At 52.8% G+C, this 15,609-nt stretch overlaps 1 protein-coding gene across 2 annotated transcripts; it reads right to left on the reverse strand.

Annotated features, from left to right (window-relative positions):
* Positions 1–864: 864 nt before the first annotated feature.
* TBX3 (T-box transcription factor 3) lies at positions 865–14,997 on the reverse strand. Of its 2 annotated transcripts, XM_060612399.3 has the most exons (8): positions 13,251–14,997; positions 11,346–11,613; positions 10,346–10,405; positions 9,902–10,048; positions 7,985–8,061; positions 6,780–6,937; positions 4,644–5,320; positions 865–2,950 (listed from the first exon to the last, which is right to left on the reverse strand). In XM_060612399.3, exons 1-8 carry the CDS (start codon positions 13,637–13,639, stop codon positions 2,489–2,491), a joined length of 2,238 nt encoding a protein of 745 aa, XP_060468382.1. In that variant the 5' UTR covers positions 13,640–14,997; the 3' UTR covers positions 865–2,488. The 2 variants fall into 2 exon arrangements, with proteins under 2 accessions (XP_060468382.1, XP_060468383.1); XM_060612400.3 differs by lacking the exon at positions 10,346–10,405 and having other exon boundaries at positions 13,251–14,987.
* Positions 14,998–15,609: the final 612 nt, after the last annotated feature.

Below are 15,609 nucleotides of genomic sequence, written 5' to 3' on the forward strand. Positions count from 1 at the left end.
AAAGGCTGTCACGGCCTCGCTATTTTTTATTGAATGTTTCAAAAATAAATTGAACTTCAAAAGGCAACTCCCCAAACAGCCTGGAGGCTGGCTGGAGGGGAGGGCCGGAGGAGGGTGTCAGCCTCCTGGGTGACTTTTCCCTGGGAGGGGGTCAACTATGCGCCCTCGAATTACCTTTCCCTGGCGGTGAAAACCTGCCTCCCCCTCGCGTGACACAGCTAAGTTTGCGCGGAGCTGGCCGCATTCCGCACGCACGTTGGGGAGCCCTGGGTCAGCAGGGTCCCAGCAGAGACACGGGGGACGTTGGGGCCCTGCCAGGTCTCCCACCACCCGGGAGGGTCGCTGCCTTGCCCAGCCTGGTCTGGCGGCGAGATCTCGCCTTTTTTTTTTTTTTTTTTTTTTTTTTTGCACACTGATGCAAGGAGATAGTTTTGACTTGCATTTTCCGGATGGACGTGAAAAGGGAGAGCGAGCCTAAAACGAAAACGTTCGCAGTCCTCGACCGTATTTTTGGTCGGACTCGTGTGGGAACCACGGACTTGGGGAGGGGAGCATTCTTTTTCCATTAAAACTTAAGTATCTGAAATTGCAATTCAACCCGATTCTAATCAGTCTTCTCTTCCCGTCTCTCGTTTTGCTCCCTAATTTAAAGGAAAAGTAATTTCAGATCGGAGCGGCTCCCTTCGCCCCAGTAAGGGACTTTTGTTTTTAGCTTTGGAACTTGAGTGACAGCTCATTTGGGTTCCGTGGGGGCGGTCTTAATTACTTAAAGGCGAAGGGAAGGGGATTGAGGAAGCAAGAGGGGACAGAAGCCTCCGTTTGCAGCAAAGTTTTCTAAAGAAAGCACTTCACACGAGGCCCAGGGACATTTCAATAAAAATTTATTGAAATTTCAATGCTGTTTTTAAAGAGAGGGGAAGAAATACAGAAAACCAAAGAACTCATCAACAATTATAACACAAAATATACCTTCATGAATTTTTGTCTTTAAACCATCCCTCAGCACCTGACTCATAGGCACCAATTCAAAACACCATCAATATTGAAGACAGTAGTCAATCCCACTTCGTTTTGAAGAAATCAGACTAGCAAATACAAATACAAAAGAAAAATTAGAAAATCAATCCACAGCCTCTGCACTCCCGGTCCCCCCCCCACCCCCCCTCCCCAAGCAATCTCAGAAACACTCTTAGGGTGTTATATTTTAAGGAACTTAAGGTAAGTTGCACACCTCCCCAGTTTGGGGTGAAATAGACAATGGTGCTTCCCCCCCCCCCCCCATTCTTGGACACTAAAAAAGAAAAAACTTTTTTTTTTCAGACAGCTCTTTTGAAAGTCTGTTGGTGTCGGTGCAGAAAGTGTGTTTTCTAGTTTTAAAAGCGATCCTGTGGCCTTGAAATAAAATTGACGAAAGGAAAACAAGAACACAAAACCAGGCGGCTGCGATCCTATTTACATAGACCTATGTACAACGTCAATAAATTAAAGTTTAATTTTCCGAGCATTCATATTGCACCTATTTACAAGAGTTATCAAATAATTACATAAATACTTTGTCTAATAGTCTCACTTCTTCTTTATTATTTTTCTTAAAACCTTGTTATTGCATATAGAGGAAAGAGAATTAACTGAGACATAAATCCTGCTACAAAGATGAGATAAAATAAATTCACTTTGTGTGTGTGTGTTCTCCCTACCCCTTCCCTTTAAATCCTCCCCCCCTTGGGATTGCCGATTGGAGGGTAGAGAATGGGGGGGGGGGGGGGGAAGTATGGGTTCATGTTCTTTTCTCTCTAAAAGCAAGCATTCAAATAAAAACCACAAATACATTACTGTGGATCATGCAAAAAGAGACCTATAGCGGCTCTTAAAACATCACAAGAATATTAAAAAGACACAGATTTCCTTAATAGAGACCAAAGAAGGATGGCAAGGACTTCCTTCCCCAAACAATGCTGCTCAGTCATTTATTTAGAACTGATATGCAAGTCACTATAAAGTTTTAATGTTCACAAACAGAATCATGTTAATGTATTCATTTGTCCCCAGTATATTTTTTTTTAATTTTGTTTTTGTTTCTACTTGACACGGTGAAGGAAAAAATATATATATATAAATCTGCACTGGGGGAGAAGCCTTTCAACACCTCCCCTCCTGGTGGGCCTGGCTACCTTTATTTCTCCCCACAGCAACCAGACCAGCCTTGTGGCGGGAGGTGCTGTGGCTATAAATGGTTTAACTCCTACCCCAACAGCTCAAGGCAACAGACATTTCTGGGCCCCAGAATCTGAGTCAGATCCTGGATATATAAACCACGCCAAGAAGACAGGGCCTGTTTCTAGCACATTCTCGAGGAGTCCGGCACCCCTTCCCAGACAGGACTGCACAAAGGGCCAACCCCACGGCGCGCCCGTGGTTTATTTTACATCCAACAAAGTGCACTGCAGACTGGAGACTGGAATGAAGAGATTTTTTTCTAGGGAGGGCTTTACGGGGACCCGCTGCGGGACCTGTCCGGCTTGGCCTCCAAGCCGCTGACCAACCGCTGAATGCTCTGCAGTTCGCTGGTGGCCGCCTCCTTCTCCGGGCAGAGTTTGGGCGACAAGGACACAGAGCTGGAGGAAAGCGTGGAGGAGCGGCTGTTGAGTTCCGAGCCTGAGTCCACGGCCACCGAGGCCGGGCTGGCGGCCAGCGCGGCGGCTTTGGCGTCCAGGGGCCCCGCGGCCGCGGCCATGGACGGCAGGGCGGTGGTGAGCAGGCCGCTGCTGTCCGGGACCGGCATGGGGATGGAGTAGGGGCTGTAGCGCAGCCTCGGGCGCATGGTGTTCAGGTTGAGGAAGGGGTGTCGGTGCACCGAGCTGGAGGCCGCGGCCGAAGACGCGGCCGCCGCCGCGGCCATGTACGTGTAGGGGTAAGGGAACAGGCTTCCGAAAGGCGACATGGCCAGGCCCTGCGGGGAGAAAGAGAAACGCAGGCGGTGAATCGGCCCGCAGGGCCTGCGCAGCGGGGAGGAGCCAACCTCGGCCGACCACCCGCCCCCTCCCCCCAACCTTGGGGCCTTGGGCAAGTCATTAATCTCTGGGGCTGGGGCACTCAGCTTTCCTTCTCTAGATCCACTTTACTCCCTGTGCCCCAGCTTTCTTACGGAGGAAAAACAACAACAACAACAACAACAAAACCCAGGGATATACGAGATAGTTCGTACCCTTACTGGGACTTTGCATAGTGAATGGGCTAAGGCCCGCAACGCGCTACATGGGGCACCTGACCAACAGAACTGTTAGAAATTCTCCCACTGGGGTCAGTCGGTGCACCTGATAAATGGGGCTGCAGGCTAGTCCAGCCACAAAGGTAGCAGAGGGTATAAATTATGGGACATACATTTGCTAAAGGCAATTGGGGGTGGGGGGAGCGAAAGGTGTTTGCTCTAAACGGAGACAAAGAAATCATCTGGCCTGATACATTGGTATTACAGGTAGAGAAACTGAGGTAGGCCCCACAGGTACAGGAAGCCACTCAGCTTCAAGTTCCAGAAGCTGAATTTAAAACTCAGGCCCCCTGGCCTGGGCCAGTTCTCTCTGTCCTTTGCCTTGGGGTAGGTACCCTGACCACCTACCTGTTTGCCCAGGCAGCCCCTCCAGGACAGGGTCTCCAGAAGGAGAGGGGAGCAAGGGGAAGGGCCAGAAGCCAGCCCTGTTCTCAGTTCCCTCCTCCCCTCCCCCCCCCCCCCCCACCAGAGGGGAGCAAACCCTGCCTCTTGGCTCAGAGAAGGGAGACGAATGTACTCAGACAAAACAAAGGCAAGGGCGTGCAGAAAACCCCACAGAACCTTTCTCGCTGGGTTCAGAGCATTTCCAGCGGGCCCGACTTCTCCCCAGCTGCCCTGCACCCCAGCACAGCTGTCTGACCCGTATAAGAGGCCGCCAGGCCTGCCACAGCCAGCCGAAGAAGTCTGCCCCTATCCTCTGACATTTCCCACACAGGCACAAACCATTAACCCTTTGGGGGACAGGCTGGCCTGCTTGGGGTGAGGGACAGGGGACAAGCTTCCCACTGGAAGGAAAGGCAGAAGGCTCAACTCCCACCCAAAAGCAGTCCCTGCCCCTCCCCAGGCCGTGGTCTCCCCCTTGTGTGATCCCTGGCGGGGCGGTTGGCTATGAGCCATTGGAGAGGCCTTAGAGCTCTGAAGCCGACATCATAGACCCTGAAGAAGGTCCTGAAGTCAGCGCCTCTGCCCCACCACTTACAGGCTGTGTGACTTTGGATAAGTGACTCAACATCTCTGGGCCTCTGCCACTTCGTCTATAAAGGGGAGGTGACAACAGCAGAACAGACCGAGCACAACCGAAGTGCCAGATAGAGCCATTAAGCATGATTACTGCTTACCTACTCTACTAGAAACAGCCCTTAACTTAGAAAAAAATTTGAAGTTTTTTTTTGGGGGGGGGAGGGAGTGTCAGGTTATGCTGAGTCAGTGAGATAAACCTCGACCTAGCAATTATTATTATTATTATTATTAATTATTATTATTAGGGCTCCTAGGCCAGGGGGACTGGTGGGGGTCTGGCATTGCACGCAGGGCGGGGTAAGCAGAGCGACCCCGAGGGAGGGTCTGGAGAGCCCGGTGGATGACCCCTAATTACCTGTGAGGCCAGGACGTGCTGCTGGAGGTGGAAGGGCAGGGTGGCCGCCGACGCCCCCGACAGTCCCTGCGCCGCGGCCGCGGAGGCCATGGCGGTGGAATCCAGGCCCGAGACGCCGGTGGAGGCCCCGGACACGGTGGCCAGCAGGGGCCCCATGCCGGCCGCCATGCTGGAGAAGGCGCCCCCCATGGCGAACTGGCCGGGGTGCAGGAAGAGCGGGTGCCCGTTGAAGAACTGCTGACCCGCCAGCCCGGGGGCGAAGCCGAGGCCCGGCAGGGGGCCCTGGCCCAGGTGCGCGGCGGCCGCGTCCGTCTGCACCGTGAGCGGCGCGAAGGCCTCCTTGCCCGGCAGCGCGCGCGCCTCCTCGGCCTTGGACGTGGCCGCGCCCTCGCGGCCCGGGCTCCGGCGCTCCTCGGCGCCCAGGCCGCGGGTGCTGGACGAGATGGTGGCCGGGCTGTGGCGCGAGTCGGGCGACGCCTTGTCCAGCCGCCCGCTGTCCCGGGGCCGGCCGCCCGGCTCGGCGGCGAAGAGGTGCGCCTTGACCGCGGGGCTGCCCTTGTCGCGGCACGGCTCCTCCGACGTGGTGGTGGTGATCTTGGCCGCGTCGCAGGCCTCCGGGCCGTGCTCCTCTTTGCTGTCGGCCTCGGCGTCGCTCTCCCCCTCGCTGGGACACAGATCTACCATAGGAGGGGCACAAAAGCCAAGCGGAAGGGCGTGAGCTCCAATCTGGGCCAGCGGGGAACTCCAGTTGCCTGGTCTGAATCCCAGCTCGGCCATGTACTAGCTGTGTGGTCCCCGGCCGGCCCCTTAACCTCTCCGGGCCTCAGTTTTCTCATCCGCAAAGTGGGAGTAATGACACCTCACAACTTTACTGGGATGATTCACTAAGCTAACCCTCAATTTACAATATTTACATAGAACTGAACCCCTTCCCCACAGAACTCCCCCTCCCCCAACCGCTAGTGGACTTTTACTATTTTTTGCAATCGTCCGTTGAGCTCCTACCCTGTCAAAGCCTTTACTCGCCTTTCCCCAGTTCACTGCCTTCACTTTTTAGAAACAGAATTAAACGTACCCTAAAACTCACTTCAGGAACACCTCCTAGTTACTATCCAGAGTCTTTGTGCAGTGAGTGTCCAAGATTGGCACCTTCCAGAAATTTGTGAATTCTTCCAGAAGGATCCGTTTGAACCCTGCCCTGGTAGCAGTGGCAGAAATCCACACCCTCCCTCCACACACACACATTCAACTGGAACCTTCTGTTGCCCCTGTCCCTGCAGACTGATGGGGGCAGCCCGCTCACCCACCCTGGGACAATCACAGATTCTTTCACCACACCCTCTGTGGGTCTCCCCCCAGGAAAAAAAAAAAAAAGGAAAAGAAAAAGGGATCCTATTTTATGTTTAAAGTTTAAATGGACTGAAGTCATAATGGACTTTCATTTTAATTCACTTAAAAACAGGTTTCTTCCCGTTGAGAGAGTGTGTGTGTCTTTCCAAATAAATAGTTCTTGTTCTTTAAACACAGGAACTAACTGGGGATTTGAAGCATCTTGTCTGCGCTCTCTCTCTCTCTCTTTCCCCTACCCTCCCTACTTGGATCCCCAGGGCCTCCTCTGCTTCCCCAGTGCTGTTTTCCCATTGTTGGCCCTAAAGCTGGACGTTTTCTCAGCCACTGTCCCTGTTCCAGGTGGCAGAGAATCCCCTCCCTGCCCCACCCTCCCCCCCCCCCCCCCCCCCCCCCGCCTCAGGCCAAATACATTTTAATCTAGAGCTCAAAGACAGTAAAAAGTCAGCAGTTGCTAGCTTGGAGAGAGTTGAGGGAGAGAGACAGAGACAGAGACGTGCTCCGCGCAAGTTTTCAAAGATGGCCCCACCGAGAAGGAACAGCCACCCCGGCCTCAGCCAAACCAAGGTTTGCAGGAAGGGGGTTCGGAGTTCTCCTTTATACACCTGAGGGACGGGGACACACCTGGCCACCCTCTTTGAACTGTGGCTCCTGCTTAGGGACTTGAAGAAGCATCTGAAGTTTTTGAAGGGCAGGGTCCCTGGTGGATACCCCCACCCCCCAAATCTCCCAGCCGCCCCCCCCACCCCCAAACCTGGAGTGGAGAATCTGGAGGCGATCAGGTCCTACCTTTGAGGTTCGATGTCCCTACGGTGGAGACAGCTGGAGACGAGGACTGAGCAAAGCAGTTAAAGGCTGCCTGTTCGCTTGAGGACTCATCTGAGGTCCCATTCTCCTTCTTCTGTCTGTCATCGAACACCCTCATAGACTGCAGGGTGAGCTGTTTTCTGTGCCAGAAGCCCACACCCAGCGTCACAGAGCGGAACAGACATTTCCCCTCTTTGTCCGCCTCACCCTCTCCAAAGAGGCGCACTGGGCACACCTCACCCTGCCCACCACCCACGGTTTCTCTGAAACCTGCTTGCCCCGAGGCAGAGACCCGAGCATTGTTCTGGAGCCTGTAAGGAGGCCTGAGTGTGGCACGGAGGGGAGGAGGTTGTTGGAGGAAGAAGGCTTCAGCTCCACTCAAGATCAGCAGTTCATTAGGGCAAGAGCACGGGCCACAGACAGCTGAACGGCCGGCCTTATAGAAGGAGGGTGAACTGGGTGCCCCAGCTGGTGAACACACACAGCCTCCAAACTCCCCACTGGTTGCTAAGACCGCGGTTGCCAACTTGCTTATTTCATGGTGCACTTTAATTGTGTTACCGACATACCCATCGTAACCGGAGGGGGAGAAAAAAAATCTATGTGGATGCTGGAAATTATTTTTTAACGCTTACCCCCCCACCCCCACCCCGCAAGGGGAGAGGTTAAAAATCTGGGCTGATCTTCTGGATTTTGGAAATTCTTTGAAAGCGGGTGGGGGAGGGGAGAGCTGCTTCCATATACTATCCAGCTGTCTGCTTAATGCAAAATGATATGTATACCCATGAAGGAGAGCATCCTAGATTTCTCAAGGGGCCTCAGTTCTGTCGGACCGTATTTGCAAGACAAGATTGCAAAAATTCCAAAGCATTTTGTGAATGGTTTAGTCCTTTCCTGGGACCTGGCTGGGATGAACTTCATTAGGAATGAATAGGCGACTGTATATGATCTGTTATCCCTGACACTTTTCTTCCAGAGACCGTGTGGTGTGGGCCTAGTTCATGTCCTTGCAAGCAGGTAGCAGAGAGGCGGTCAATTCTTTTCCACCACCCCCCCCCCAACACACACACACACACACCTTCTTAATATAAGTGCCTGCATCCCGCTTCTAACAGTTGAGACTTGGGTCCAAGGAAAATAATTCTCCAAATTACCTGAGAAAATAGTGGTTAAGGGTCTCCACTCACCTTTTTTCTCTCCTGCCATTTCCAGTGTCCCGGAAACCTTTTGCAAAAGGGTTGTTGTCTATTTTTAACTGAGTTATCTAGAGGAGGAGACACAAGCAAGAAAGAGACATTGGCTTCATTTTCTAGAATGTTTCGGGGGGAGTTCCCGCCCCCCCAACTCAGTCTACTAGAAATTGGACCGCCAAAAGAAGTCATTCGTATATGCCAGGTTAAAGAGAAAGGGAGAGGAATAACGGTTGTAAGGGTGGACGGGACCCGGAGAAAAATCAAGGATCTACACCATGGCTTACACCTCCCATAGGAAGCCACAGCAGGGATTCCAGACTGAAATTATACCGTCTGGGAAATGCCTCATTCTGTTCTGCAGGCAGCCTTGAGAGCTTGGGTTTAGAAATGGAAAGACTGTCAAAGTTGTCAAAAGAGACAACCTGTAGATCTTAAAATTATGCTTTCATTTTGTTTTTTTTCATACAGTGCAATTAATCATAAAATACGGCGTAAATCCTGCCCCCAAACACACACACACACACACACACACACACACACACACACACAGAGCATACACTCCAAACTTTTCTGTGAATCTAATAAAATGATTTATGGGGTTTCGCTGCTCTTGTGCCAGAGTGGGTTTGATTTTTTTTTTTTTTTTTTTTTTTTTTTTGCTGGGTTGGGGTCGGTGCGGGGGAGGAGGGTTGAGGAATTACAATATTGACAATTACAGATGTCAAAGGACTGAATGACCACTGGAAACATTTGTTTTCATTTATATGCTCTGTCACCCCCCCTTAGGTTGGAGAAGGCCTGTGGCCTCTTTGTCCCATCAAAAATGCAATGTTTTATTATTACTTTAACAACTCAGATTCACAGGATTCTGGGTCTAGAGGGAGCGTGCATTTGCACGCTGGGGCAAAATGCCATAGTATGTAATCTTTCAAATCCCTTCCCTTAGAGGAAAAAAAAAAAAGAGATCTAGAAAGTCAGAGCACCCACCCGTGGGGACAACGTATTCAAATGCAAAAGGAAACAGGGCTCAGAAGAGCAGGGGTCCTCTGCTGCTCGCACCCCCAGAAAAGCCTGCTGACAGTCAAGCTGGGAGCTGGGGAATCAGCAAGCTTCACTTTCCCCGGGTCTCTCAGTGCACATGCCCATGACCTTCAGGCCAGCATAACTTGACATACCAGGTGCTGCCTACTGGTCCATTTGGGGGTACTTCTAATCTGGGCTTCAGGCCCAAGGGAGAAAAAAAAAACAACCCTCAAATGAAGGGATGAGTTTGGTCATCTCATCTCAAAAGCCTCAGACAAATCGATTAGCATGACCCTGTGATCAGAGGAGGTTTTTCCAACCACACACACACACACACACACACACACACACACACACCATAAAAAACACAGCAGCATAAAAGGTAATAAAAACCAGACCAGCTACTCAGGGTTTCTGGCTAGGGGAGAAAATCTGTTCTCCAATGGGATTCTCCTCCCAGGATATCCCAAATGGCTTTTGCCTTAACTTTTTAGCTGGTGCCTTTAGAACCTGGAACCTGGTTTTTGATGCTTCTTCCAGAAGGAGAGGAAGCTGAGCCTCAAAACAAACAAGAAAAAGCCAGGAGTGGGGAAGCCGGTGGCAACACGGTTACAGGAGCTGCTCACTAGCAAAGTTAGTTTGGCATGTTTTCACTCCGCGTTGGAGTCCTAGCTGGTCAAGTTTTTGTTTTGTTTTGTGCGTTCCCTGCCTCTTGGACGCGCTCAGAGCCCCTTCCCCCCCAAAAGCTCCCCTGAAGCTCAAATCACAGAAGAAAACTGAGCCTCTCCCGTCCCAATTCTTTTGTAAATCCCTCAGTGTCTTCCCCAGGCAGCTTAAAGGTGAGGGGGGAAATGTCGCCGTGGAAAAGAAAAAGCGCCTTTTGGTTACCTTGTCATTCTGGTATGCTGTCACGGCGATGAACTCAGTCTCGGGGAACAAGTATGTCCGAAATGTACTATAAGGAAGTTTCAAGATGTCATTGGCCCTCACAATGTGGAACCGTGGCTGATATTTGTGCATGGAGTTCAATATGGTCTGCGGGGGGCGGGGGGGGGGGGGCGCAGGGGAGAGGGGAGACACAGCAAAAAAAAGAAAAAAAAAAAGGGTTAGTGAGACAAACGGGGCCTTAGGACCCCTGCCAGGCTGACATCTACCCCACCGAAGGGTACCAAGCTCGTCTGGAGCCCACCTCCTCTCCTCGGAGCACCTCTTTGGGCACACTCCGCTCCACACATGTTATCTTCTGGAGAATCCAAACTGCTCCTCGGTTTCCAAAGGGTCCCCCCCACCCTCACCATCTAAGGTCCGTTCGTACCTTGAACCCTAGCCTACCTGAGTACCAAAACTATAATTCCCCTGCCACGTTGCGTGATCACTTGGGAAGGCCAAAGTCTTAAAAGATAGAGAAAAACATGCATTTTAATTTACAAAATGATTCAGTCCTTTAAGCGCCCACTAATTGACAAGCCCAATCCACTTAAAGCCCTGCAAGGTTGAACTCTAGAGAGGAATATTTATGCCTTAATCAAATCAAAGGCTTCAAATGCAATTCCTGCCCGCTGAAGATATTTCCGCGTCATTCACATCTTCCTGGGCCTAATCTTTCTGCTGATTCCTCGCTTATCACTCGGTTTATTTTATTGAAATGTTGGGGAGGGGGAGGGGCAGGGGGCAAAAGGTGTTTGGCTTGACTTTTACAAGCAATTCCGGTCTCCTCAAAGTTTCTAAGGACTCTCCCACCGACTCCATGCATACACCTCCAACATGCACATCATTTTTATCCTGGAGAGCTCCGTCTCATTTCTAGCAAACCTGACTTTCACCTAAGCCCGAGTTTCTTTTTCTCGCAGGAGAAAAAAAAAAAAAAAAAATCTTTCCAAAAATGTACTCACACGCTTTTAACCAACGTAGCCAGGGCTCTGAACCTTAACCCCCCGCCCAAGAAATAATAAGGCTCGTTTCCAAACAGAAGTATGATAGCTCAAAACAAATTCCTGGCAGACACATAACTTTAAAATTGATTTTGTAGCTTCACAATTGGTTTTTAACTTCACAGTCAGGCGTTCACCAAGACCTGGAGTTGCCACAGAACGCGAGTGGTGAGTGTTCTCGCCCTCGTTTCTTTTAGAGCGCCAGGCCTTCCATTATCCAAAGAGAAACACCCCGGAATCCTCTCTCTGGCTCTGTTTCCGATCGAACAACTTTTGCTACACTTAGCAACAGAGGGCGAGGGAGAAGTCTGAGCAGAAACCTGTGATTTTACAAGGACAGGGGAAGCGCTGCCTTGGCTAAGGTGAAGAAAGAGAAAATTTTACTGAGCGGCGAAACTTACAAATCCGTGTTTGTCCGAAATGTTGTTGGTGAGTTTCAGTTTGTGGAAAGTGACAACTTTGGACATCCACTGTTCCCCGGTAGCCGGGCTGTCTGGGTGAATGTACATTCTCTTTGGCATTTCAGGGTCAGCCTTACCAGCCACCATCCACCGAGAATTATGGAATTTATATCGACAGTCATCAGCAGCTATAATGTCCATCAATAGAATATATTTGGCTTTTTTATCCAGCCCAGAACATCTTACTTTAAATGGAGGAAACATTCGCCTACAACAGCAAGGGAAGAGAAAAAGAAATGGCTCAGGCTCTTGGGTTTGAGTCCCTGTTTACCCTAAAATATTTCAATCAAATTCAAAACTTTCTGCCGTGATTGACTGAGGAGTTTCTGTTTCAGAGGAAGGCCACTGAGGGCAATATCATATCCTTCCACGACAGAAGTGTTACGTACCCTCAATTTCTCCACGGCGAAATGTCTCAAGGTTCAAAACAAGTGAATTATGGCACTCCCTTTCTCTACAGCGTCTAATAATCTCTCCACAATTTTTTCCTCTTGTCGGACTTCACAGATGGCCCTCTTTACAGAGAAATTCTGGCCTTTCCCCCCTGTCCCCAGAGTGCCTACTTCTAAACAGCTAGGGGTAGGATTTTACTTAAAGTGGGGTCAGTCAAGGCTAGAATTCGCCACTGCTGAGAAAAAGTTAAATTTATCAAGGAAATAAACGTCCAGCTTCCCTGCTACGGAGCAGCGAACCCGCCTCTGGGGGAAATGAAACCGGCCTTCAGTGAGTTCTCAAAACGAATTCTCTAGTTTGGGGTGGACTTCTGGGCCTGAGAACCAATCTGCCTGGCATGCTGCTAACCACATTTCTCCCCTGGCTCGGGCCCGTCCCGAAAGGCAAGGCTGTACCACCAACAGCTTCTTATTTCCCAGAAGCGGTGGCAACCCACGGTCCTGACTCGAAAGGAAGCACTTCGCTGTGAAACCGAGGTAATGTCTTCTAGGTTTAGAGAATTTTTATGCCCAGCTTTGGCCTCATTTTGCTAGGAAAGATACCGAAAGCTGGAGACATCCCTCAAGAGAGGGAGTTTATTTCTATTATTCCAACACTATGCCTTGATGGACTTCAATGCCATAAAAAAAAAAAAATCATTGATTTTAAGGGACAGGCAGGTTTCGGTCAGGCAAGGACCTTTTCGTTATATAAAATATGGTCGGTAATATAGAAAAAAGCAGCATGTGTCTCTCCAGGGGCCTTGGATCTGCAAACATCATCTTAATTATCCAAAATTGCCTAAACTCTCCCTCGGATTACGGACACGTGAAGCAGTGTAGACAAACAAACCCAAATGCCCTTCCATTTCTCTGTGACCCTGCCGGAGGCCAGCGCAGGCCCCCCTGCAGACCCAGAGGCTAGGCTGGAGAGCAGAAAGGGCAAATGGAGAGCCAGCTTCGGGGTCTCCCACTACCACACAAAAGAAAAGGGCAGTGAAGTTTTTCTCTCTGGGAACAAAATGAAACAAACAAAACCCAGAACATCAACAAAGACATAAGGATGTTCCAGAAAGGTTTGAACAGCGAACTTCCTGCCATGGGGTGGTTTTCTTTCTTCCTGCAGGAGATGTCTGAGTGCCTTGGAAAAATCCTATCTAGCCTGTAGGGAATCCAGGGTGCCGACCGAGGTGGGAGGAACTAGGGCTGCAAAGGGCCAGGTAAGCCGAAATTTCCCACCCGTGGGGCAGGGGCCGGGGAATGTCTGTACCTGGTTCCAGGGGAACCAAGTTTTGCCTAAGCCCGAGTAACTGGCAAACCGGGTATTCTGGGAACAGAGAGAGATAAAGGCAAGGTGGGGGGAGAAGAAAACACCTCCATTAGCTTGGGGGAGGGGGCCCTGCTGCGTGCTTACCTTCCCGACTTGGTAATGACCATCTCGGTGCCCCGCTTGTGGAACTGATCCCAAAGTTCTTTGGCCTCGAGGTGCACCTTGGGGTCATCCTCCACCTCTTCTTCGGGCTCCATGGTCTTCAGAGGCCTCAGATGCGCCTGGGGCCCCAGGGACGAGAAAGGGATGCCGGTCTCGGCCGCCCCCACCAATTGATCCATGATCGGCTTGGCCAGGGCGCCCGGCAGCGAGAGCGCCGCCGCGCCGTTGGGAGGCAGCGTCAGCGCGGGGAAGAAGGGCGGCTGGTGACCCAGCACCGCGCTCATGGCGAAGTCCGGCGCCCGGTGAGGTAGGAACGGATGGTAGGCCATGCTTGTCCCAGGAATGACCGGATCTCTCATGGAGAGGCTCATCCACTCCGGGCGGGGCGCTGGGCTCCAGCCGGGGACAAGTCCGCAGCTGCTGTTTGGTTTTGTTTTGGTTTTTAACAGCAGCACATAGTTTGAGAAAGAAAAAAAGAAAGAAAGAAAAAAAAAAGGGGGGGGGATCACAACTAAAGCACCCTAGGGAAGGGGGGGAAGTGTCTTTTGGGGAAGGGGGAGTGCCTCTTTTAAAGAGGGCAAGGCGAGAAATCAGGAGACATAGTCGCTGGGGTGACTGTCCTTGTGCCTTGCGTTTTTTAAAAAGCCGCTCCTGGAAGTCGGTTTCACAGGCGAGAGCAGCGAGCAGGGTCTCACTGGCGCCCGAGCCCCGCCGCTTAGCCGAATCGACACTTCAGCCCCCGGTCCCAGGAATCGCTCCCCGGCCCCCGGTTCTTTGTTGCGATTGCGGACGACTCAGCTCCGAGAGACTTTTTACCTTCTCTTCTCCTTCTTCCCCGCCCCCCTGTCTCTCTTCCTCTCCCTCTCTCTCGCTGGAGGCGTCTGCTGTAGCGCTAGACCCGGCTCCGCCAGCGAGCGAGAGAGCGGAAAAGTCTCTCGCCTTTAAAAAAAAAAAAAAAAAAAAATCTCTGATTCAAGCTCTCTTCTACCAGCGCTATCAAAACTTGAACTGCAAACTGGCTTCCGTCCGCCCTCCTCCTCCTTCCTCTGCTCCGAGCCTCCGGAGGGTGTCCTGGGTTGCAATCCGAGTCCCGCGGCGCTCCTCTCCCGCGCCTGTCTTCCTTGTCCTAAAACGTGAGCGAAATCGCTTCCTAAATCTGCGTCCAGACGCGCAGGGCAGGGAGGATTGAGTGGGGGGAATGAACAGGGGAGAGGGGGAGAGAGAGAGGGAGAGAGAGGGAGAGACAGGAGACGGGGAGAGAGGGACGGAGCGGGAGAGGGAGCGCGAGGAAAGGGAGGGAGCGAGAGCGAGCGAGCGAGAGCTCCGCGCCACCCTCCTCCGCCTCTAGAATTCCCCGGGCGTCTGCACGGCGGCTCTAGAAGGTCGGGCTGTGCTGTGGGCTGCGGGGAGCCGGAGGCCTCTTGATTGGCTCTTTGACGCTTTCGGACCAATTGTGTTGCTGCATAGGCGTGGTTTTCACAGGTCGAGTGCTGGGGGATAGAGCCGAGTTATAAAAAGAAGGTGTCGGAAACTGTAACGTCGCAGCGCCGCATCGGTACTACTGCCTGTCCTGTGAATATGTCAACATGATCAGAGGGAGGGCGGGGAGCCACTGGGGAGCGCGCACAGAGTCGCCTCTAGGTGGCTTATCGAGAGATCGCTGCAGCCCCTGAGCTCGCTCGCTCGCGCTGGCTCAGCCCACGTCTGAAATGCCTCAGTCATCCAGCCCCGGATCGAGGGAGGAGGCAGGGCCCGGGGAGGAAGGGGGAGGAGGAGGGAACGAGCGAGCCGGGCCAGGAAGGCGGAGAGCGCGCCGGGCGCCGGGCAGGGGCGCTCGCCTCTCGCGCGCTCGGCTCGCCTCTCCTCGCCGGCCGCCGCGGCCGTTTCCCTCTGCGGCTCGCCCTCTCGCCGCGGCCCCGGGAGGGCCAGGCGGACGGCCGAGCCCCCGGCGAGCTGCCGTTCGGCCGCCGGCCGCAACAAAAGGCGGCAGCGGCGGAGAGGCGAGCGCCGAGACTCCGGGCTTGCGCGCTCCCCGGCCCCACGTGGAGCCCAGCTCCGCCCGGCCGCCGCCGAAGGGCTCCCGAGCTCGGGTGGCTCTCGGCGCCGGGCTCCCGGCTCCTGGGCTCGCGGGCTCCCGGGCACACGCGTGCGGGGGCTCCCTCTCCCCCGGGCCCCACCCGAGGCCGTGGGCGGGGACCCAAGCGCCCCGCCGCTCCCGCGCGCGGACACGCGCGGGCACCCCGGGACCGAGCCACCCGCGCGAAAACACGTACACGCAAACACGTACACAGCCTGCGCCTCCGGCCCCGGTTGCGCTCACCCCGGGAGGCGGACTCGGGGA

Source organism: Panthera onca, chromosome D3 (genome assembly GCF_046562875.1).
Source record: "Panthera onca isolate mPanOnc1 chromosome D3, mPanOnc1 haplotype 2, whole genome shotgun sequence".
NCBI classification, from domain to species: domain Eukaryota; kingdom Metazoa; phylum Chordata; class Mammalia; order Carnivora; family Felidae; genus Panthera; species Panthera onca.

Bases quoted from the DNA above. Each gene is read 5' to 3' on its own strand.
- TBX3 (XM_060612399.3), bottom strand. From the start codon at position 13,639: ATGAGCCTCTCCATGAGAGATCCGGTCATTCCTGGGACAAGCATGGCC. The intron at 6,938-7,984 runs GTGAGTGGAGAC...CTTCTGGCACAG, and splicing joins AATGGCAGGAGAGAAAAAAG to AAAACAGCTCACCCTGCAGT. The intron at 5,321-6,779 runs GTAGGACCTGAT...CTCCTATGGTAG, and splicing joins AGGGACATCGAACCTCAAAG to ATCTGTGTCCCAGCGAGGGG.